The sequence below is a fragment of the Eretmochelys imbricata genome, chromosome 3 (assembly GCF_965152235.1).
Source record: "Eretmochelys imbricata isolate rEreImb1 chromosome 3, rEreImb1.hap1, whole genome shotgun sequence".
Lineage (NCBI taxonomy): Eukaryota > Metazoa > Chordata > Testudines > Cheloniidae > Eretmochelys > Eretmochelys imbricata.
In genome coordinates, this window is record NC_135574.1 from 150,835,503 (window position 1) to 150,861,358 (window position 25,856).

Here is a 25,856-nt window from a genome sequence, read left to right on the forward strand (position 1 = left end):
TCATATTGAAAGTTTTATCAAATAAATGCACAAATGTTGGTTTAGGGAATACATTTTTAGGTTGGTCAAATTAGTTTACAGTTAATCATGTAAATCTACATCTTTAAAAAGCAATTTAAAATGTGGTAAACAATCCACCTGATATAAATATAGGCTGTTCATTCTCTTCCACTTCACTCCACTGTTTTCCAGTCTTAATGACATATTTCGGCTACACAGAATTAGTGAAACAGTTTTAAGAACCAACAGGATTGTGTGCTCCTGTGCAGCCGGCAGCATGCCCTTTAAGACAGCACTGAAGAATATCAGTGAAATTTTAAATCCTGAAGGATAAATAGAGGATCTAAAATCACTATTTTCTTTTGGGGTTGGTACAAACAATATGAGATTCTTCTTTCATGACACACAAGATAATGTTAATTCAGGAAGAGCAGCAGTGGCCGCGTGTTTTACTTCATTTGTAAAGAAAGTCATTGTCAAGGCCAAACAGGACGTTGGTGTTGAAGCGCGAAGTGAAAGGTACCTTCTCAAGCCTTGAAGCAGTCACTGCAAGACCTTCTAAATAAAGGGATGCTCAGCCTCCTTTCCACCTCAGTTTTACTTTTTTTTCCCCATCTGCCCATGACTTGGAGCTACTTGTGTCTGATGCTTTTTTAATGTGTTATAGTTCAAATGTAACTTTTCTTCGTTGGTTTTAAGTACATTTTAATTATTAGTATAGTTTATCTGTGTTTGGCAGAAAATTTTCTAGCTGGCATTTTTTCCCCTGCTAGAAAAAATTGACTTAGCAACTTTTTGTGGTAGCTTCCATTAGACAATGTAAGTCAGTTTGAACCTCTATGGGAAATATTTTCACGCAAGGCTGTGTTTTCAAAATAATGTGCCTGAATGTACATGTAAAATAGGCAATTGTATACCAATTGGGCCCTAAAACTTTTTGATTAAGTGGCATTTAAGAGTGTAAAACCAATCATACACCTAAGTGAAAGGAAAATTACAGGCAGGCCTGAGGGTTGACCATGTATTATATGCACAAATAAATTTTCAACATAATTATGGGCTGAAACTGTGATATTACACTTAGGTGATGGTTTTGCCCATTTAAAGAAGTAATAAAATAAGATCCATTCTGGAAAAATGCAAACATACTACATCTGGGGAAAATAATCCAATACACAGATCCGTGGGGGGAGATTCTTGAAAAACAGTAATGATGAAAGAGACTTGGGTTGACAGTAGACTGCAAATTTACTTGTGAGATGCCAACATAATTTTTTGCAGTATATAAAGAAACCTCACATCTCAAAGCAGAGGAGGCATTTGTCCCTTTCCATGTATGGCTGTTGGAACTGCACCTAAAATACTGTGTTCTGTTTTGGCAAGCTAATTATCATTAAGTTGTTGAAAAAATTGAATCAATGCAGAAAAGAGCACTATAAATGTAGGGATTGATTTATGAGGAAAGATTTTAAAAAAATGCATTTGAATATTGTTACTTTGGCCAACAGACAGAGACAATATAGTTGTGCATAAGTATTTGAAGTGTGTAAACCCCAAAGAAGGAGGTGGATTCTTTTGACTCATGCAAGGAGATATAATTAGGAATTATAGGTGAAATTAAGCAAAGAAATTTTAGATTGAATTTCTAGCAAATGTCTGATTCCTATCCCTTCTGTAGTGTGAGACATTTTGGTTGTACCTATCTTCCTGAAACTGGTGGACCACTTCTGTGCCAGTGATCTTTCAGCATTCTCCGTATCCTTTGCAATCCTAACTTTTAATGCTAATGTTGGGGCAGCAACAAGAAAATTATTTCCCCTACTCTCTGTTCTCCTTTAGGGGACAACATTTTTGGGCTTTGTTCTTCAAAGAAGATCCCCCCAACAAGTTATTTTTCTCCATGTATTCTCTCTCCCCCATCATGGTGGAGCAGGTCAAATGGAACAAGCCAAAGGTTCAGAGTTGTTTCATCTGTAATGAGACCTTCTCAGAAGCCGTGAAAGGGGAATACTGCCATGATTGTTTCAAGCTCATGTTTGCCATTTTTTCTAGCCATCAGTCTGCCAGAACAGGGGGTTGAGAGTTTAGATGAGTTGTTGGTCTCTGCATTCCTCTACACCAGCTGAGACCACTCCTGAGACTCCTCCACAAAGACGGGTTAGTCTTCTTCAACTCTGTGACTCAGCAAATTGAGCCCCTAAGATGTTTTAAATTACTTGCAGAACTGTTTCAATCCACAACTGTCCAAGAATCAGGGGAGCTGAAAACGTGGCTTTGAGCCACCTTTTCGTCTTACTTTCCTCAATAGTGCAAAGTGTAAATTCAGCACAGCTGAGAATCTGTCCCAATATAAATAAGCCACAAGCAAATAAATCCTGAAGGAACTAATAAGAATACCAGTGTTCTAGATATAAGAACAAGTGAAAAAACCAGGAGCCGACCGCAGGATTCCTTGTAAAGATGCAGTTTATGTGCCATGTCAGAGCCTGCAAGCCTATTTTAGTTCTAAATGCTGTTAACAGTTCCTGATTATATTATGAGACACAATTCTAAAAGAGAGAGTCTATGGATGCAGCAGATGCATTGATCTCAGGTAACTGGGAAGTAATTCAGTGAAGGAGTTTGCAAAAAGTTTGTCTACATAATTTTATTCAGATAAGTGTTTTTACCTCTGTAGTTACACTAATATGCTAGGACTATCTATAAATATTGTTATTTTTCTTGCTTTTTTCTCTCTCTTTCAGATCCCGAGCTTTGAATTTCTGTGTGAAAAATTGCAAATGTACCAGAGGCAATACAATGAAGCCGTTAGGGGATCATTTCTTGATTTGGTGTTTTTTAAAGATGCAATGACACATCTTGTTAAGGTTTTGTTTATACAGCATTTAATAATACATTTAATTTAGGTGACTGGACCTCATGAGTTATATGAATAGTAGAACTAAACTGACCATTTGAATTTGGAATTGTCAGGTAGGGGATAGAGGGTAGTTGTGTGTAAAAGCTAAATGTTCTTGGAAGGAAGCAAGGAGTGATGTTCAGAAGGCTTGGTAAGGGGACAGTCTTTTTCAATTTCCACATGTTATGTGGTGGATGGAGCAAGCTGCATAATCTCAAAAATTACCATGCAAAGACAATACAAAGTTAGATGTTAATATAAAGAAAGATCTGAGGAATATACAGAAGGGTTTTAACAGTATAAAGAAATCAGTAAAGAATGGAATATGAAAGCCCCTTTAAATAAATGTAAAACTATGCATTAAGAAGACAATATATATTGACTAACTGGATTAAAGGAAGCACTGAAGGCAGATGTATTATACAATAACAGTGAGTTATGGTTTCATTGTTTGCAAACAGCAAAAATGGCAGTCTTAGGGCTTGTCTATATGGGAAAGCTATTGTGAAATAAGCTAGAGTGTGAATTTAAACCACAATAGCTGTTCCATACTAACTGCCCATGTGTACACTATAGTACTAAGAGTGCCATTTTGGATAAAGCTAAACTGCAAAAAGGCACTCTTAGGCAATATCTCCACTGGCCAGAGCCTTTCCCACTGCCTCCCACCTCCAAAACCTCTTCCCACTGCCTGGAAAGCTACTGGCAGCTCTGTACTGCAGGAGTCTTTTCCTGTGGAAGGGAAAGGTTGATGCTGCAGGGAGTTGCCAGAACTTTTCCTGGTGTTGGAGCCCTTCTCTGCTTTAGGGAAAGACTCCAGCAACAGGGAGGCAGGGGGACACTACATTGCTAAAAATAGCAGTGCAGATGAGGGAGGCACTGCTTTGATGAGTAGGGTACATACGCTGGTATATACCCACAGGATTCAGGCATGTCCTTACTCTACTGACCTAAGCAGTGCCTCACCATCAACACTGTTCCCATGCTAGGGGTGTGGATAGTGTATGTACTCTACATACCACCAAAAGCAGAGTGCAGCATAGATGTACCTTTAGTGTGGAATAAGAGTGTCCACATGAGGAGCTAGTATGGAATAGTTATTGTGAAATAATTATTCTACAATACCTATTCTGGGCTATTTCCCTATGTGGATAAGCCCTTAGGATAGAGTCACAAATTAAAACCTTTTATCATGCAGACTAGATGCTACATATTATGTACAAAAGCTTACAAATGGAGAAGCATTACATTAGGAATACATGGACATTTATTTCAACCCACTATGCAGTACAACCTATGTAGATGCAATCTACTGCTACTGGTACACAACCTTAAGTGTGAGCCTGATCTGTTGGGCAAATTTCAATTGAAAATATAGAAATCTATTATAATCACTTGTGAGATACTTTGACAATTAAGAATATGTGATGTGAAAATATTTTATGTTAGTATATTGCAAAATTTCGATATTTACCATTTTTGCCACATGCTAAACAATTTCATTATTTCTGGGGAAAAAATATTTGCCCATGCAAAACTAATAATCATCTTTTAATACATTGTCATTTGTTAGCTTTTTGTTAAACACCACATTAAGGTATTGAAATTAACTTAAACAGTACAAACTATAGTCATGGTCATGCTGCACTGTTTCTGGAACTGTGCAAAAAAATGACACCTTTTCATGTTGGGTATCCTTGTTTCACCTCACCTACTGGCTTATTATATCTTTTGGCAGTTCCACATTATACCTCATCTAAATGTACATAATATAAGATTTTAAATTATATATGATGTCGGTGTGTGTAGGGTGGGTACTTTAAACTCCAAAATATGGCCCTTTTTGGAGAATTACCGCACACCAATATGGACAGACTGTAATTCTTGAAAGCTCATAACTTGGTCAAAGGAAAGCGAGTTTTCACCAGAGCACTGAAAGGCTCTTCTTTTCAGTGAAAGATATTTCCATACTCTATTTTCATTTCTCTACCTTTTAATCAAGAGATGTTTTTAGAAAAAAAATTGCAAACATTTCTATAAGTGTAGATGTGTGGGTTTTTTCACTCTTCTGCTAATTAAAAGTGGCTTTTGTGGTGTTGTCTTTTAAAGTCCCACTCATTAGGAGATTAAGCTTGGAAAATTTCAATCTTAAATCTACAATTAAACAGAAATCCTAAACATATTTATTTTAAATCCCACATGCAACTCATAAATTAGAAGCTATGTTCTTAAAATGCAGCCCTTTCACTTAAGTCACATGAATCTCTTCAGATACTATTGCTTTATTTGGAAGAAGGGGCCTTATTTTTCTCTATGGGAAAGGTCTTCAAAAGTACTCTCCCAGATAATATTTGGAGTAAAACAGATATTTAACTCTGCTAATCTTTTATAACTAGCTAAACACAGCACAGATTACTTGTATTTTTTCTGTATAGATTTCACGAATAATTCGGACTGCATGTGGAAATGCTTTACTTGTAGGAGTTGGTGGTTCTGGAAAACAGAGTCTTTCAAGATTGGCCTCTTTTATAGCTGGATACAGAATATTTCAGATAACTTTAACCAGGTAAGAAATGAAAAAATATTGTGTTATTTGTCTCTCCAAAACTAGAACCTGATGTTTTTGAGGAAATGTAAGTATTTTAATCTTTATTTTAAACACTATCTTTAAAAACAGTAAACAAAAAAATTGTTACAGTCTGATTCATTTATGCATCAGTGGCTGCTCACTAGGACCCTAATTCAGCAAATCATAACTACCCATCAAAGCTCTGAAGCACGTGCTTAAATGCTTTCCTGAATTGATCCTGAGTCTTTCAGTTTATTTCACGGGGAGATGGATCTTCCCCTCGCTGAAGTGTGTGGATATTATAGTCATGATTTGTTCTACAAATTATATATTAAATATAATTTGAAAAATTGATAAGATTCTGTATTGTGTATTAAGCAAATTTGTAATTTCTCTTTTTCCTCATAGATCCTATAATGTTTCCAATCTGACAGATGATCTGAAACTTCTATATAGAGTAGCGGGTGCAGAAGGAAAAGGCATCACTTTCATTTTCACTGACAATGAAATAAAAGATGAAGCATTTCTGGAATACCTTAACAATCTGCTATCTTCAGGAGAGGTTAGATCCTCAAAATGGCAGTATACTTTAGCAATAAAAAATTTCAATATTTGCTCTTAACACCTGATTGCCATTGATTTTTGTAATAATTAATGGGGCCAGAAAGGATTCAAATCCCAAATATCTCAAATTTGGGACATTTGGGGCCCCAACTGAATCTCAATATAAATTTCTGGATTTACGTCAGTACTCTTGCAAGAATACCTTTTGATGCTCATAAAAGTACAGTATTTCCTCATGCAGCCATGCTCCAATGTGAAATTGATTTGGACAGATTATGTAAGCATTAGGGAGAAAATAAGTGAGGAGGGTATTTAAAAGGCCACCATTACCAAAGGGTGTCCTTGCTAGTTTAGGGCTTTATTTTTCCCTAACATCCATTGTCTTTAATGAAGTTGCTCAGGGTGTAAATCAGGGAAGAATTTGGCCCTTAGTTCATCTAAATTGTTTGTGTGTGTGTAGAGACAGATAGATGGAAAGATAGATTACAATTATAAAATATATTATCATTCAGTTAAATTAATGCAATTTCTTTTCCTATGCATTTTGGTTTTGTACAAAGATTTCCAATTTATTTGCTCGGGATGAGCTGGATGAAATTACACAAGGATTAATATCTGTGATGAAAAAAGAGCTGCCTCGATTTCCTCCTACATTTGATAATCTTTATGAGTATTTTATATCACGGTCAAAGAAGAATTTGCATGTTGTTCTCTGCTTTTCTCCAGTGAGTTTTCTTTTTGTAACTATCTTGTTTATTTCTGTGGGTACATTCCCATATAAAACATGATGTGATCATTCAAGGTTTATAATTTGAAGAGTCAGGGCATATATCAAGCAGTGAATGCAGTTTTTCAGTATTTTAGGTTTTACTGAAGTCCTTGATTGTTGCTGGAAAAACAAGAGCCCTCAAAGCAGGTGTGAGTGGATGTCAAGCTTTTAATTGAAATTAATGTACAACTAACTGAAGTTTTAAAACACTAAGTAGCATTCATCTTTAATATGAGTTTTTTTCTAATGTTTTATTAATTTTATTGAGGATATCAAGATAATAAAAAAGAATAGGATGCAGATATAGGGTAAAAGCTATGCATGATGTTATAATGGTAAAACAGAATGAGAAAAAAATGCTTAAATTTTATGTACATGTTAATGTTTTGGATAAAATCAGATATGGTATCACACACACTATATTAAGCATTGTTTTAAAACTGTTACTTTTGTTAGGTTGGTGAGAAGTTCCGCGCACGTTCTTTGAAATTTCCTGGTCTGATATCAGGCTGCACTATGGACTGGTTCAATCGGTGGCCTAAAGAAGCCCTTGTTGCTGTAGCCAGTTACTTCCTTTCAGAATTTAATATTGTTTGTTCTTCTGAAGTTAAAGCACAAGTAGTAGAAACTATGGGCCTCTTTCATGATATAGTTTCTGAGAACTGTGAGAACTATTTCCAAAGGTAACATTTTGTACAAATTTAAAAATTGAGCAATCACAAAAAATATTATTACTATTTATGGAATAATGTTTATGGCATTGTAATATATGAAGAAATAGTGGTCTTTTACAGTTTATTAATACAGAAGTGAAGTTGGTATTTGATAAATTCAAAAGCCATCCATAATAATCACAAGTATGTGGCAACTTCATTACCCTATTCCCATTGTAGGATAAGAATAAAAAATGGTACAAGAAACTTTAATATAGCTTGTGTGGATAAGGACAGATGTAATTGCACATAAAAGGTGACATTAAGTATTATCGTTGTGAAGGGATGCTGTATTTTGACTGCATGAAATGCTTCTCTTTCCATATAATATTTGCTGTCTGTGTTTTAAAAAATAATTCAGTTGAAACTGAAGACCTGGACACTAGTGCGGCTATTTAGATCTCCAGTGAATACTATGTGAAAGTTATATATTAAATTATAATTTTCTTAAATTTCTGCCTTTCAGATATCGACGAAGAGCTCATGTTACACCCAAATCTTATCTCTCTTTCATAAATGGTTACAAAGATGTTTATTCTGAAAAGCTAGGAAACATTAATGAACAAGCTGAACGCATGCAAATAGGTAAGATGTATAGGGAATAAAAATAAATCTTAGATATGGTCCCAGATGACCTCTGTTTTATGGTTGGGCTTCTCATTCACAGATCATTTAGGATCACTCCCTTTTTGTATCACAGTCAAATAGCCCAAACCTGAAATGTGTATGTTAAACCTTATAATTCAAATGATGGTTACTTCAGAGTACTGTATGTGGCAGTAACGTCAATTGGCCAAGTCCCTTGGTATGATAAGAGTGGTACAAATACAGCATTAAAACTAGTTTAATCATCTATCTGAGCATTCCCTCTATTAAACATAAATATTTAATATTCCCAAATTAGCTTTTATAACAGAAAAGGGAAGTTGAAAATGGCTAGAAAAAACACCTGACTGATTGGCTTGAGGGTCGAAGAGGCAGCTCAAAACCACTCCAATCCTTTCTCTGAAGTTTCTGCATTAGCAGTGAGAATTCGGCATAAACTGTCAGTTTGCCTCCTACCCTAGTACAGTGTTGAACATGGCTGGAGAAGTGGTTGAGACAGGCAGAAGTGTGAGGGAGGTTACATGCTTTTTATGCCTGAACCTAGTGCTTGTAGTATTTTAAAAAAGAAAAAAGAAAAGCCGTAAGTTCATTCAATTGGAGGTTAGACTAGATGACCCTTGAGGTCCCTTCGACCCTATGATTCTATGATTACTGTAGGCAGAATTGGCAGTGCTGCCTATTATTAAGGTCGCCAGACACTTCCCATTATAAGACTGTGTTTTTAGTTTCTTATAACTTTGCCATACTTTAACTGTTTGGGCAGAAATTTTCCATGCTGGGTGTCTGCCTCAGTGTGACGGGGTGCACATGCCCTGCACTGTACAAGAGGAGTTAACCCCGTACTGTGGGCAAAGAAAGCCACCCCCCTCGCCCCTGCTGAACATGCTCCACTTTGAGAGCCAGTATAAAAGGAGGTAACCCAGCTCAGTCAGGAGGGATTGGTGAGGAGAGAGGAGACACATTGCAACCTCCCACCCAGGAGCTGCTGGAGCCCCAGACCAGGGGGCCTAAGCCTGCTGAGACCTGGGTAGATACCCAGCTACCCGTGGACACCCAGGAGGCATTGGAACAGTCAGAAGCTCCACAGGCTGGAGACCCAGGAGACACATGGACCATACCACTAGAAGACAGGGTAGGAAGTAGACTAGGGGGAGTAGTCATTGATCCAGTTGTAAGACCTAGACAAATTAGACAAATTGTAGGACTTGGACAAATTAGAGGATTGGGCCAAAAGAAATTTGATGAGGTTCAACAAGGACAAGTGCAGAGTCCTGCACATAGGACAGAAGAATCCCATGCACCGATATAGACTAGGGACCGAATGGCTAGGCAGCAGTTCTGCAGAAAAGGACTTAGGGGTTACAGTGGACCAGAAGCTGGATATGAATCAACAGTGTGCCCTTGTTGCCAAGAAGGCTAATGGCATTTTGGGCTGTATAAGTAGGGACATTGCCAGCAGATCAAGGAACTTGATCATTCCCCTCTATTTGACATTGGTGAGGCCTCATCTGGAGTACTATGTCCAGTTTTGGGCCCCACACTACAAAAGAATGTGGAAAAATTGGAAAGAGTCCAGCAGAGGGCAACAAAAATTATTAGGGGACTGGAACACATGACTTATGAGGAGAGGCTGAGGGAATTGGGATTGTTTAGTCTGCGGAAGAGAAGAATGAGGGGGGATTTGATAGCTGCTTTCAACTACCTGAAAGGGGGTTCCAAAGAGGATGGATCTAGACTGTTCTCAGTGGTAGCAGATGACAGAACAAGGAGTAATGTCTCAAATTGCAGTGGGGGAGGTTTAGGTTGGATATTAGGAAAAACTTTTTCGCTAGGAGGGTGGTGAAGCACTGGAATGCGTTACCTAGGAAGGTGGTGGAATCTTCTTCCTTAGAGGTTTTTAAGGTCAGGCTTGACAAAGCCCTGGCTGGGATGATTTAGTTGGGGATTGGTCTTGCTTTGAGCAGGGGGTTGGACTAGATGACCTCCTGAGGTCCCTTCCAACCCTGATATTCTGTGATGACCAGGAACTAAGTCAGCGTGTTTCGGTTGGATCCCCGCAGACCCAGTTTTGAGTACACTCACCTCTGACAGGGACTCTACCCTGGCCACACGCCTCCCCCCCCCCCCCACAACCATTAGGCCATCCAGCCCGGTGAGAGAGGGCAGCCATACTGAATATGGCCATTTGGCCATCCAGCCCTGCAGGAGAGGGCAGCCATATTGATTCTGGCCATTAGGCCATCCAGCCTGCAAGAGAGGGCAGCTGTAAGGACTCTGGTCACTAGGCCTTGCAGCACTGTGTAGAAGGGCAGCCATATTGACTCTGGCCATTAGAACATCTAGCTCTGCAGGGAACAGCAGCTGTATTGATTCTGGCCATTAGGCCATGCAGCCCTGTGAGAAAGGGCAGTCATATTGACTCTAGCCACTAGACCATACCGTCCTGAGGCAAAGGGTGGTCTGGTAGAGTCAGCCGCGAGGCTATAATGCCCCTTCCTCCACCCCAAAGGAGGGACAGAGTGCACTTACCCTGTGACACTCAGATTGAACTTTTTGAAAAGTTATAGTCAAAATGGGTCCACTGTTTGCAAGAATGAGATTAGAAAAAATAAATTATTTTGCCATATTAAAAAAATTCTTACAACTATTTCATTGAGAAGATCTAGTCCCCCATGCTTTGGAGTAGGGATTTGAAATTCAGCATGTGGAGTTACATTTGTATCAGGGATGTGCCCTTTGCTGTTCCCATGAAAAGTCTCCCAAATTGGGTCAAATTATAACACTTTGAAAAAACATAGTTTGCGTATGTTTAATAGGAATTTATTAGAGCTTTGCTGCTAAAATCTCTGAAGATTCCAGTTGCACTAACATGCTCCAGCCTATCTCAGCTCCTGCATGTAACTGAAGTGTGCATTTGCCATCCCTGGGCTACTGGGGGTGAGCAGGACTTTCCCTGCAATTACAGCTCATGGCTGCTGAGGCTGGGCATTGGAACTGACAGCAGGGAGAGTGTCTCTTCTGTTCTCTCAATGTCACCCCATTGGCATCTAGACAACATAGAGGAGGAAGGTGCCTGACTTGAATGAAGTGGGGACAAGAGCCAGACTGGGGAAAGGTGGGAGGAGCAGATTGAGAAAAAGGCCCTAGTGCGGAGAAGAGACTTGAAGTGGAGTCTGGCAGGGTGCAAGAAACTGGGACCTGGGGTTGAAATTGGCTGGGCAAGAAGACATGGACTAGGAGATGGGGGAGGAGAAGAGAGGGCATTAGGACAAGGACCCTGAGAAGAGTGAAGGGGAAGGAGACTAAGATTGGATGAGAAGCCCAGGGTAGGAGACTGTGAGCTAGTGGGCAGGTGAATGAGAGAGGGGAATAATTGGAGGGTGGTTGTGAGGGGGCAGATTGAGAAGAGTTAGAAATTATCAAAAATATAGCATTATTCTCCACCTTTCTGAACTGCCATGATTATCTTATATTTGATAGGTCTCGCCAAGCTGATGGAAGCCAGTGAATCTGTTGCCAAACTCTCTCTGAAATTGGCAGTGAAAGAAAAGGAATTGGCTTTGGCTTCTGTAAAGGCAGATAAAGTACGTACTTATTTGCTAAACATATTTGTGATCTAGATTCACTTTAATGTCCACTGGTGGCAAAAAAAAAAAAATAGTGTGGGAGAACTGTAGTAGTGTAAAAGGTCCACAACATCCTCTTTGTCAAGGAACTTGCAGGAAATGGATGTAACCCAAAACAGCCTGCTCCTGTGCAAGGAGGAGATGTGGCAAGGGAAGCTGTGTATGCTGCTTCAGCACAGGCTCCACAGTAGCCCTGCCAGTGAGGCTCCTGAGGAGCCCCAACGGAAACTAAAGCTGCCCTGGTGGAACCCACTGGGGAGGGAGATGGTGGAAAAACTATATAAATGCCGGGCCTGGCTTTCCCTAGTTTCTTTCCTCTGTAAGCAGCAGGTCTCATTGCTTGTTTCAGTGCTCTTTGTTGTAATACAGCTTGGTTTGAGAGTTATTCATAGTTAATTTTTAGTTAAGTTATATGTATTAAATTAAGATAATCTGTTAATATTCAATAGCTGGACCTTTTTAGTGTTAGTCAATTCTGTTCCATTGTGTGGTTCGTCTCAGCTTTAATATAGGAGGTCCAGAAAGAAAAATAAAAGTTTGAGTGGTTCTTGTTTTGCAACAACAAAGTAAAGAGTCCCTGTGATCTTGCACAATGCTGGTCCAGTGGATTGTGCATGTAAGCATAATTTTAAAAATGATGCTCAGCAAAGAGACCACAGAGGAGCCTGATTTGACTTTAATGAAAGTGTTTCTATAGGGAATCAAATTATTCTGGCGTAATAGCAGATGTAGCATCTTCTTGTCTCAAGGACACTCCACACTACTTATCAGCCTTGGTGATGGTCTCTTGGAAACTGACGTTAAAGAGGAAGGAGAAGAGGAATATGTTGATGATTCTAAGGCTGTTTCCAAAGCCTAGGCCCTCTTCCTCCACCTCACAAGACAACAGTATGCTTCCATTGCTTCCATTTAACCACCAGATAATTATAAGATTTGTGGAGTTTGCAGTTCAGGAAAAAAATTGTACAGACTGTTTGACATTTTGGAGTTTAAATGTAATGGCAAAATATTTCTCCCACAAACCAAGGGATACTTGTGGAATTGGCAGTCTTAGATAAGTCAGAAAAAGGAACTATTTCTGATCAGTGTCTGGAGACAGAGAATCCAGAAGGTTGGACTATCTAGGATACAAGAACTACTCTTCTGCAGTATGGTCTTCTGTTTATCAAATTAGCCCCATTTTTACCTCTCTGCAGTCATCTTTCTTTACTCCTTGCCTTATTTTCTTCACTGTCTCCTAGGCACAGAACTAACCATGCATGTGTCTGGGGGGTGGGGATGAGGCATATGTGTGTATAAATAAAAAAAAAACACCAAACAAAAAACAAAACAAAGCTCTTTGAGCCCAGGACTTCATTTTTTATTTGTCTATAAAGTGATTTGCATATATAAGTATTATAGAAGTAATTAAGATAATAGCACACAATAATGTCCAAGTACAATTTCTACACTTGGGATTAGATCCCTGGAACAGCTGCCTGAAGTAAAACACAAGGTCAGTATGCCTTTCATTTCCTTAGAGAGACACGATGGGTGAGGTAAAATCTTTTATTGAACTGAATAAAAGATATTACTTGACACCTTTTCTCTCTAATATCCTGGGACCAGCATGACTACAACACATTGCATTTCATTGTATAGTCTGATTCTGTTCCTGGGGAAGACCCAGAGCTTGTGAGATTTGTAGATAGAGTCTGGTTAAGGCCAAGCAAAGAACTACTGAGTCCCTATGACAGTTTTGTGAAACATCTGCAAAAGTGGAGCAACTTTTGGGACAGACTGAACTTTATTTGGCATGAGAGGGAAGTGGAACATGAGAGAAAAAGAGAGAAGCTTCCTCAAGACCTCACTCTGCTGCAATATCTGTCCCTCTCCTCAAGCGCTAAACATGTCAGAGTTGATATGACATAATCAAATGCCTCCTTTGGATGCAGACATATTCTGTCTGGATTATGTCAAAAAACAAAAACAAAACCCCAAATCCAACTCCATTATCCCCCAAAAAATTTGTTCAAGACTGAGGATAAGATTTACAGCAGTGATCATCAGACCTCAATGGTTCAGTAGCAAAATCAGCAACAACATTCACAAAAGAGCCACAGTAGTGTGAATTCATTGTTTCATTTACTATATATATATATATATATATATATATATTTAGTCTCACAGCAAAGTGACTGACCAAGTATTCTATAATTGGTATAGAAGATGCAGCTGCCCCACCCCAGGAGAGCAGGGGTTAAAAGCAGCCCTTGGAGAGGGCTGTGGCTGGGACCCAGTTAGACAAGTGATTAAGAGCAGCTGAAAGAGGCTGACTGAGTAGCTGGCCACAAGTGTAGCTAGCTCAATCAGGGCACAGTGGGCCCTGATATAAGGGCTAAGGGAGGTGCTAGGTCAGTCTCACTCCAGCTTTGGAGTGGGAAGGGCCTAGCTGCCTGGGAGTACAAGGGTACCTGAAGCAGAGCAGTGCTAGAGAAGGGCAAAAGCAGCTCCAGCCTGGCAACTCCCCAGGCTGAGGCCTTTGTAAAAGCCTAAAGAGGTGCAGAAGTGCAGCCCGGGGATAGGCAGAGGCACCTGGTCCAACCCCCTTGCCAATGATGAGTGTCCATTAAAGACTGCAGTCTGCCCCAGGGAAAGTGTCTAGATGATGACTGGCAGTAACCACTGAGGCAAGGTGGGTATAGAGGGATGGGGGTTCCCCTGGGAGGGGAGACCCATGGTGTGGGGGTACTGCTTTGAGCAGAACCCCAAGGTAAAGGGCACCAGGGTCTGGGAGGGAAAGAGGGGGCCTGCAGCAGGCAAGTCACTGGCCAGCAGGGGGCGCTCCAGGTGGTGGAATTGAGCTAATTCCCAGATGACCAGCAGGAGGCACTATGCCGGTGAGTCAGCGATCTGCTACATATCCAAATCCCAAATAAATCCATTTTACCCTGTATAAAGCTTATACAGGGTAAATTCATAGATTGTCTGCCCTCGATAACACTGATAGAGAGATATGCACAGATGTTTGCTTCCCCAGGTATTAATAACTTACTATGGGTTTACTAATAAACAAAAGTGATGTTATTAAGTATAAAAAGCAGGATTTAAAGTAATAACAGACAGAACAAAGTAAGTCGCCAAGCAAAATAAAGCAAAAACACGCAAATCTAAGTCTAATACATTAAGAAACTGATTACAGGTAATATCTCACCCTCAGAGAAGTTCCAATAAGCTTCTTTCACAGACTAGACTCCTCCCTAGTCTGGGCCCAGTCCTTTCCCCGGTATAGTCCTTGTTAGTTCCAGCAGATATCTCAGGTGGTAAGCAGGGGTTTTCTCATGATTGGCTGGCCCTTTTGTCCTGCTCCAACCCATTTTATAGCTTTGGCACAAGGCAGGAATCTTTAGTCTGTGTGGGTCCCCACCCCTCCTTCTAAATGAAAAAGTACCAGATTTAAGATGGATTTCATTATAAAGTGACATGGTCACATGTCACTGTAAGACCCCTAGTTTCCATTCCCCATGTACTGGCCACACATACACAGGAAGGCTTTCAAGTAACTAAGGCCATTTAGAGCTGATTGTTTCTGGAGCACCCTTAATGGCCTCCACTTAATATGTTTACACCAGTGATACAAGTTTATATCTTATTTTCCTAACTCCAGATCTAGAAATAATACATGCAAACAAATAGGATGAACACACTTATTAGATTACAAGCTTTCTAATGACACCATACAAGGGATATTTAGTGTAAAGCATATTCCAGTTATGTCATATTCATAAGCATGTTTCCATAAAGCACATGGACTGCAACGTCACAAATATATACACCTGTTCTGAGGTCCAGAAGGATGTGAGAGGCAGATCAGTTGAAAGTCTCTGTATGAAGATGAGGATAGTTAAACTCTGGAATAGGCTTCCAAGGGAGATTGTGAAGTCCTCATCATTGGGAGGTGGGGGTTAAGAACAGGCTAGACAAATATCTGTCAGGGATATTTGGTTTACTTGGTCCTGCCTCAGCAGAGGAGGTTGGACTAGACGATCTCTTGAGATCCATTCCAGCCTCACTTTTCTATGATTCTCAGATGGTGGCTGTTATATGGCTTGTCACTTGGTGTGACTGTTTTTTACTGTGTACCCTCTCTCTGTTATTTTCCTGCTTGCCATTTCCCAGTAATTCTCTCCAGATTGTAAGAAGGGCCATTCTATGAAAGTAGATCAAGTTTATCTTACCTGTTAATTGGAATGACCCTCTGCCAATTCAGAACAATCCTCCTTTGTGTGTTTTTCTTAATTATATTTCATGTTATTATTATTATTATTATTATTATCATCATTTCTTAATTATATTTCCAGCATTGGAAACTTTCTCTGGAAGTTTTAGTGACAAGCTGGCTTTTGTGGACCAGTGGCTGATACCTGGACATAGAAATGTGCATACTCCTGCCTCTAAAAGCAGTTTGGCAGAAAATTCCACTTCGGGTGTGCATGCACCCCAGGCGTTTGAGATTAGAATCTTTTGGTCAGCAATGTCTGCTGGGGTAGTGCCTTCTGTGTCCTTGTGCAGCTCCCTCCTCCCCCCACTTCTAATGCATAGATAGAGCCCTGCACAGATACAAAATTAGGATCCGCATCAATCCGCAAACATAGTCTGCGGATATAAAATGGATATCCACATATTTTCAGGGCTCTATGCATAGAGGGCGGAGCAGGGCCAACTGTTGCTCAGTTCCATTTTTTACCACCAATGGTTATGAGACAGAACTTCTAGCAGTGTTCACTTTCTCTTGTGTATTTTGCAATTTAATCTATCTAGTTGTATATTTGTTAGTATTAGTGTATAGTATATGTGTAGTGTTAGTATTATTCCCATTATTTTCTAATATCCAAGAAAAAAAGGAGGATGGTGCCCAATTCTGGACTTGAGATGGCTCAGTGCCTTTATTTGTTGATTCAAATTCAGAATGGTAACCCTGGTCCCTATAATCCCATACCTAGGTCCACAGGACTGGTTCATATTTCTCAACTGCAGAATGTGTATTTTCATATAACTATCCACCTGGCATACAGGAAATACTTGAGGTTTCAAGTGAGGACCTCCCCTTTTCAATAGAGAGTCCTATTGTTTGATTTGTCCACAGAACCAAGAACCTTTACCAAATGCCTTGCAGTCATGGTGGCTAATCTAAGACAAGGAATACAAGTTTATCCTTACCTTGGTGATTGGCTCATTTGAGAGAGTTCACCTCAGCAGATGAAAGATTCATTTAATTAGTTCTGTCAGCTTTTCACCATCATCAACAACAAAAATCATCATTAGTGCCAACCCAGAGGATAGAATTCATATAGGCAGTTCTAGATTCTACTACATTACTACAGCAAGAACATACCTACCTCAAGATAGTTTCAAAGTTGTGACAGATCTTGTTTTGAATTATAAAACTGTCCTCAAACTCTGGTAAGAATGTGTCTAAAACATTACATGGCCTCTTGCACATACGTAACACAGCATACCAGACATCACCTTCACTACATGCAAGGGTGGTTGAAATCCATCTACCTTCCAAACAAACAGCACATTGACATGAGAGGGCAGGTCCCTTGAGAAATCCTCTTATCATTAAATTGGTGGAAGATCCCAGTCAGATATTACAGGGGAATATCATTTTCGTCACCTCTACCCATGAAATTTTGCTACTTTACATTCCATAGTAAAATTATATATGTACCGTGTGTAGCTAATATTAACCAAGAAACAGCCCTTTTGTATTCTGATTTCATTATATTTGCAAATGTATTCATTTGTTCTCATATTTGCATATTTTTACATTTTATTTGTTTATATATTTATTGTTAATGCTAGGTGCTGGCAGAAGTTACAGTAAGTGCTGAGGCATCAGCTAAAGTAAAAAATGAAGTCCAAGGTGTGAAGGACAAAGCACAAAAGATTGTAGATGAAATTGATTCAGAGAAAGTGGTAGCAGAGACCAAACTGGAGGCAGCTAGACCAGCATTAGAAGAAGCAGAAGCTGCATTGAATGTGAGTAAAGTTTGTAGGTTTTCATCAGTCTACCAGGTGTTGTCTTCTATGATTAAAGAATGGCTAATACCAGCCAGACAAGGGTTCACCTCATGTTCATGGCCATCATTTGAGCTTGTCAGTTTTAGTACGCAAGCCTCTTGTTAACAGTTGTGGAGTCCATATTTTACTTCCAAGTGCATCCATATCTCTGCTTTAAGAGAGAGAAATAAATATCCCTTCATGTCCTGCTTCCATCTAGCCAGTTAACAAGTATAAAGGCTTAGATGTAAATCTTCCCAAAAGTTCTTTGAGTGATTGCACATGTGCATTGCACTCTTGATGTGCGCATGCCCCACGCACAGTCAGAATTTTTTCCCTCAGTGGTATCCATTGGGACAGCTCACCCTTTGAGCCTCTAGCAACATGTTCCTCCCTGCAACTCTGAAGGTGGCTTTCCTAGTAGCTATCACTTCAGCCAGAAGGGTGGCCAAGCTGTGTATTCTGACATCCAAACCATCTTATACAACCTTCTTTAAGAATAAAGTATACTTTCCCAGTCATCCAAGATTTTTCTCTAATGTGGTGTCTAATTTTCATATTAACTAGTCAATTTACTTACCTACTTTTTACCCAAAACCACACACCAGTAGGGAGGAACAATGCCTGCACACCAAAGATATTAGGAGACCTTCGGCACTCTACATGGACAGGACTAACCAGTTCTGTTTGTCAAGCCAATTATTCATGGCCATTGTGGACAAGGTGAAGGGTCACCAGGTCTCAACACAAAGAATTTAGTCTTGGATAAGTTTCTGCATTCGTATATGTTATGATCTGGCAGCAATGTGACAGCACATTACACAAAATAGCAAACAGCCTCTGCGGTGTTTCTTGCTCATGTCCCAGTCCACGAAATTTGTATAGCAGCAACCTGGTCTTCCATTCACACCTTCTCATCACATTACGCCATCACTCATTACTCTAGAGACAGTGCTAAATTTGGATGAGTTGTACTCCAGTCTGTGTGTACATGATCTCCGATCCTTCCTCTTACTTTATGACATGTGAGTCACTGAGTGTGAAATGCACATGTGCAATCAATCAGTGAAGAAAAATGGTTAGTAACCTTCCATTGTTGTTGTTCAAGATATGTTGCACATGTCCATTACATGACCTGCCCTCCTCTGCATCAAAGTTGTCCAGCAAGAAGGAACTGAGGGAACTCGGGAGTGGCTGGGCCCTTTATACTGTCATGCTGTAATGCATGGCAACAGAGGGCACTCAAGCTGCTCCGATGGCTACTGCTGATGGAAAAATTGCCCACAATTCTGTGGGGGCACACACACACACACCAAGAGTGCAATAGACATGTGCAACACATCTCAAAGAACAGCAGTTATGGAAGGTTAGTAACCATTTTTTTAAAGGTGTCAGTAGAATCTAGAATGCCTTCCAGTCTGACTTGGAAAGTATTCTCTTAGTGTGAGAATAATGCTTTTCATTATCTTGTTAGATCACTGACATCTTTCCATATTTCCTTAGCAAAAGTGGAGTCTGAAGGATGGATGCTCCCTCTCCCATTAATGGATTTTATGTATATTTTTCTGGAACTAAAGAGAAAGGAACAAAGTAGGTCAGAGGGATCATAAGAAGAGAAGTTCACAAATGACAAAGCATTACTGCATTTCAGATCTTAATTGATTTGTTCTGCTGTACTCTGAACAGTTGTCAAGCAGAGAATCATGGAGAAAGGAGGAAGTGGCGTAGAGAGATAAAAGCATCAGTATGTCTTATTGATTCAATCCATCTCCTGCTCCAGTTACTAATAGTTATACCAAGAGAAGGGTTCAGTCAATCACAAGCAAGAGAAATCAAGCATTATCCACTCAGAAACATTGAAGTCCACATTGGTGATAGGAAGGGCCAGACTTTCAAAACTCTTGCATGCATCTTGAAAATTCCATTTTGTAGATGTAATTACCTCTTTGCTTTGCAAATAGCAGCATGCATATATTTTGTTGGCACAAATTAGGCTGCTGGTTTTGATATGTTGACACAATATTTGTCTAATCACATCACTTAATTTACAGATAAATATTTATTCAAATGAGAAATCTATCTAAGCAGTGGTCTCAAAGTGACACTAATAGAAAGCCAAAGAGCAGCAATACAGGACTTTAATGCCTTCTCAATGACTCCATTTACCAAATGCCCAAGCAAGCCATTTTCTTGCCTTTCTATATTCTTCTGCCGGGAACATTACACTTTAAGTTACACCAATTTACAATTCATTTTTCATCACTGTTAAATATAACAGCTTAATTCCATAATGCCTGTATTATTTGTATTTAATTTTGATTTTCACAGGGGGATGGAGAAAACAGATAGGTGTTTAGTATATATTTCTTTAAATCAGCTTCGGGGCATAGAACTATAAAGTTTAGTAAAGTAATCCCAATAACTCATATATACTGTATGTTCATAAATCAAACTTCCCTCAAGCACAAAAATGAAAATTGGAATAATAATAATAATTAATATGATATTGAATGAAAAAATCTATGAAATGGTACTAAGCAATAAGTCCACTTTCCCTCGATATAGACTATCAAACCAGTGGATATTGCTACGGTTCGGAAACTTGCGAAACCCCCTCATCTAATCATGAGAATTATGGATTGCTGTTTGTTACTGTTCCAAAAGAAAATAGACGCAGTGACACAGGATCCAGAAAAGGCTTGCTGCAAACCATCCTGGGGAGAGTCACTAAAAGTAAGTAGAATGTCCAGGCAGCAAGTCTTGAACATTTTCTAAAACAATAAAAAAAATGAATATCAGTGTTTTATGGTGCTAAATCCTTGTTCAAAATAGGGACATACATCCTTAAAACATGAACACAAATATAAGCTTTTAGAGCAGCATAAATATGCAAACAAATTCTGCTTGATAACACAAATTTTGCTATGTCCTTAGTGGAAAGTGTGTTGCTTAAAGTTTTGATGAACAGACACATAAAGGGCTTTGTTCAATCCTTCAGAGTAAAACTGCAAGAAAGAATAAGTGAGGAAATGTAGTATTTCTGTAGCTCTAATTTTGTCTGACATAGAACCAGTTAGTTAATTTTATTGGGAACTCTAGGTGCTTTGCACCTCTGAAAATCAGGGTATTTTTATTTAGGGCTTGTCTACAGACAAAAGTTGAACTGCTTTAGATGTTCAGGTATAGTTAAACAGATACAGCCCCCCTAGTGTGAATGCAGTTATACTGGTATAAATGTGTATACTGGTAAAGTTTATTCCCACATGGAAAGAAGCTATACCAATATAAGAAACCTTTATGGTAGTATAACTGCGTCCACATTATGGGTTTTATCGGTATAACTATTTTGGTTAAAAAAATAAATAAAAACCTAACTGACATAGTCAGATCAGTACAAAAACTTTGTGTAGACCAGGTCTAAGGTACCTACATTTGAAAATGTTGGCCAATACCCTTGCCCTGAAAGGCTTACAATATAAAATAGGAATGAAAACAGAACAGAGAGGAGTTTAAACTGGTGTAAACCAGTGTAGCTCTATTGACTTCCATGGAGCTATGCATACCAGATGAAGATTAGGTTTACTGGAAGAACTAAACATCACAAAGCATGGGGGAGGGAATGGATAGTATAGTTGACCTTATGGTTGAGTCATGGAACTGGGAGCTGAGAGATCTGAACTCTGCTCCTACTTATTGAATACATTGGACCAACGGGTTTTTTCATAGCTGTTTGAACATGCTAGACAAAATGACTAGTCATCAGCTTCAAAGATACTGTCTCCTTGTCCAGCTGCACTCCTTCTCAGACTGACTTCTATGCTTTCTTCGGTTTATCTTCTGCCTTGGTGCCTCCTGAAGAGGTCAACCATTTTTATGAGCAAACAGTAACATAGATAATAGAATCATAGAACTGTAGGGCTGGAAGGAACCTCAAAAGTTCATCTAGTCCATCCTCCCCATGCTGAGGCAGGATTAAGTATACTTAAACCATCCCTGAAAGGTGTTTGTCTAACCTGTTCTTAAAAACTTCCAAAGATGGGAATTCCTCTTAACCAGGTCCTCTTAACCTGTTGCAGTGCTTAACTATCCTTATAATTCGAACGTTTTTCCTAATATCTAACCTGAACCTCCCTTGCTGTAAACTTACCCTCAGTGTACATGGAGAACAATTGATCACCATCTCCTTATAGCAACCTTTTTATATATTTGAAGACTGTTATTATGTCCTGGCTCAGCCTTTTCTTCTCTAGACTAAACATGTTTTTCCTCAAGTTTTCCAAACTTCTTATCACTTTTGTTGATCTCCTTTGGACTCTCTTCAATTTGTTCATGCACAAAACTGGACACGCTATTCCAGCTGAGTCCTCACCAGTGCTGAGTAGAGCAGAACAGTTACCTCTCATGTCTTACATATGACACTCCTGCTTATAAATCCTAGAATGATATTTGGCTCACACTGCATCACACTGTTGACTCATATTCATTTTGTGATCGACTATAATTCCCAAATCCTTTTCTGCACTACTGCTGCCTAACCAGTTGTTTGATTTTTCCTTCCTAAGTGTAATATTTTGTAGTTGTTTTTATTGAATTTCATCCTATTTATTTCAGACCAATTCCCTAATTTATCAAGATAATTTGGAATTCTAATAGCTGTGCCCAGATTCTTTCAGTGGTAGACTCATGATGCTAAAATTGTGATGCGTCCAACTCATCCTTGTTCTCTCTCAAGGCTGACAAGAAGCTCCCTTCCCTTTTAAGGCAGGCATAATGGTCTCTTATAGCAAAGTCCATGACAGTGGCACCAGACTGGGAGCACTAGTTCCCCGTTGTCTTGGGATTTAGCTACTGAGTTCGTTCCCTTCTGCCCAGCTCGTGATTTGGTCATCATTAGGAGCCCAGGTTTCTGCTCCCTGTTCTCTCAAGCCACCAACCCTTGCTCTTCCAAGGCGTGAGATTTGATACCAAGACCTATGTCCTGTTACCATAAGATGCTGATCCTCGCATTGTCAGGGCATGGGGCTTTGAATTAGACAGGTGTATAGTGACTTAGCTCCCACCCAGAGCAGAGACTCCACAATGGTAAGGCTGTGGTTTCCAGACCTTCTACAACTATTACAAGGAACCTGTCTCTCCCCATAACCGCAGATCCAGAAGAATGGTCAGATTTCCCACCCAGACCCACAATATCTTCAGGTGACAATATGAGCCATAGGGATCTGACAGACCTGGAAATATCCTTCTAAATGCCAGAAACAGTCAACCCACAGATGCTATGACCTTAAATGGAAAAACTTTTCTGTCTGAGCAAATAATATGTATGCAGTGTTGTTGTAGCTATGTTGGTCCCAGGTAACATAGATCCAGCATTAGTTTCCATCCATTCTATGTTGGAGTATCTGCTTTATTTAAAATGCATAGGACTGTCTGTATCGCTTGTAAAATGACAGGTTTCAGAGTAACAGCCGTGTTAGTCTGTATTCGCAAAAAGAAAAGGAGTACTTGTGACACCTTAGAGACTAACCAATTTATTTGAGCATGAGCTTTCGTGAGCTACAGCTCACTTCATCGGATGCATACTGTGGAAACTGCAGAAGACATTATATATACACAGAGACCATGAAACAATACCTCCTCCCACCCCACTCTCCTGCTGGTAATAGCTTATCTAAAGTGATCATCAAGTTGGGCCATTTCCAGCACAAATCCAGGTTTTCTCACCCTCCGCCCCCCCCCCCCCACACACACACACAAACTCACTCTCCTGCTGGTAATAGCCCATCCAAAGTGAACACTCTCTTTAAAATGTGTATGATAATCAAGGTGGGCCATTTTCTTATCACTTGTAAAGGTGCACTTAGCAACTACTTCTGTGCTCCATGTACTGATAACAAGACTATATTCACCCATGACAGAGTTAAGAGATTCATGAAGGTGCTAATGAATGTTACCCTCCAGTTGAAGAACCAAGCAACATGGGATCTCAACCTTGTACTTACTAAGATCATGAAATTCCTTTCAAAACATTGGGAGAATGTTCCTTATTTCACCTTTCAGTGAAGAAAGCTTTAATTGTGGCCATTACATCTTTTGTAAGAGCAAACAAGCTCTTATGAATGACCCACCGTCTACAGTCTTCCACATAGATAAGGTGGTCCTATGCCCACACCCTACATTTATTCCCAAGGTGGTAACAGAATTCCATCTCAACCAATCCATTAATTTGTCAGCATTTTTCACAGACTTCAGTCTCATTCGAGTGAGACAAAGTTACACCCTTAGATGCCAAGAGAGCTTTAGCTTTCTTTTTAAATTGGTGCCTGGAATTTAGGAAATCATCAAGATGCTTTATCTCTTATTGGGATAATAATAAAGGACAATCAGTTACATCACAGTGTCTGTCTAAGTGGGTTAGGTTTTGTATAGAGGAAAGTTAGAAACAAAGCTCAGTTCTTGCTTTTACAAAACACTACTCCCTAAGTCTGACATCCAGATTGGCTCTCAGTTTAGTAAGGCACTGTTACAGTAGTTGCTTAACTAGACTCAGGGTCCCACTATCTGGAGACCGGAGTACTGCTTATCACACTATTCCAAGAGTGGTAATGTGCAGAGGCATTGAGGAAGAAATGACTGTTACTCACCATTAATCAGAGTTCTTCAAGATGGATTCTGAACATTGACACACCCTGCCCTCCTTGCCTTCTTTCTTAGAGTCCTGTTTGTAACTGTAGATCTGAGGAGGTGATGGAAGGAAAGGAGAGGGCCAGGGCACTTCTCCTTTTATAGCCTCTCTCTCAGAACATCCATAGAAATGTAGGACTGGAAGGGACCTTCTGAGTCATTGAGTCCAGCCCCAAGCTTTCACAGTCAATCATATCATATAATCATGTTCATAACCTTATCAAGCTCCATCTAAAAACTACTTATTTTGTTCAGGAACAAGGAGTAGATGACTGCTCTTGTGCTCCAGCTGTCCAACAGGCACTACTATGAAAAGGTTCTATTGTCCAAGCTGCACCGCCAGTACATTCCCAGAGTGTGAATGTGCAGAGGTCATCTTAAAGAACTCTGGTTATAGGTGAATAACCTTAATTTCTTCAAGAATTACTTCTGTGCATTCACACTTTGCACCCACTGTCTCCTGTACCTTGGAGTTCTTCATATAGACAAATCTCAGTGGCTCAAGAGAAGGAGTTGAGATGATTGAGGCACTGCACTTACTTAAATAGATGGGGGTACCAATCGCTCACTACCATGAGGGATCACTCATGTACCCCCCAAAAGCCATGTCTTTGAAGAGAGCAGTTTGAGCTCATCACCAGGGGCCACTGTCCCACAAGCTGGATTGCACAGAGGTGACTCTTGAGGAACAGTTACTGGAAAGTAACCTCTCTTAATTTTAAAACAGTTGAAAGACTAGTTAAATAAAAATGTAGGAGGAGTTAGTAAAATAAAGTTTCTCCTCTTCATATTAAGTGTAACAGATTGCTCCTTCTGTACTTTAGGGTCATTTTCCAAACATTACTCAATCATGAAAGATTGAACTTTTCAATGTAGAATATCAAATAGTTACTAAAGCTGATTTTTGTTTTGTTTTTGCAGCTTATGAGTGGTCCATTCCTGCAGAGTCTCCAACAATTTGCTAAGGATAGTATCAATGAAGAAACAGTAGAATTACTACAGCCTTATTTTAACATGGAGGACTATACTTTTGAGAATGGTAAAAAGGTCTGTGGTAATGTGGCAGGACTCCTGTCTTGGACACTAGCCATGGCAACATTTTATGGAATTAACAGAGAAGTGTTACCTCTTAAGGTAAAATATAATCTTTGTTTTTGATACTTGCAATTAGTGAATTTAAATACATATACTGTTTTATTTTGTAGCAGAAATATACTATCAGGGTTGGTCCATTAAAAAATGGCATATCAAGAGTTGTTATGAATAAGAAAAAAACCTTCTAAATTGGCTGAAAATAGTCATGTGTTGAATAAATGGATTTTCACTCTCCCTCCATCAAAGACCCAGAGTAATCTTAACCTCCCGCATGAAATTGTATCTGCTA

The 25,856-nt window shown here is 39.5% G+C and overlaps 1 protein-coding gene across 1 annotated transcript in view; it reads left to right on the top strand.

Moving 5' to 3' along the window:
- DNAH8 (dynein axonemal heavy chain 8) overlaps nt 1-25,856 on the top strand; it is a 591,778-nt gene that overhangs the window by 470,320 nt on the left and 95,602 nt on the right. The window contains exons 60-69 of the mRNA XM_077812184.1: nt 2,745-2,867; nt 5,335-5,465; nt 5,877-6,030; nt 6,593-6,757; nt 7,258-7,484; nt 7,981-8,099; nt 11,601-11,704; nt 17,594-17,770; nt 20,357-20,524; nt 25,394-25,606. Coding sequence (XP_077668310.1) covers nt 2,745-2,867; nt 5,335-5,465; nt 5,877-6,030; nt 6,593-6,757; nt 7,258-7,484; nt 7,981-8,099; nt 11,601-11,704; nt 17,594-17,770; nt 20,357-20,524; nt 25,394-25,606 — 1,581 coding nt within the window. The remainder of the gene's footprint in view (nt 1-2,744; nt 2,868-5,334; nt 5,466-5,876; nt 6,031-6,592; nt 6,758-7,257; nt 7,485-7,980; nt 8,100-11,600; nt 11,705-17,593; nt 17,771-20,356; nt 20,525-25,393; nt 25,607-25,856) is intronic.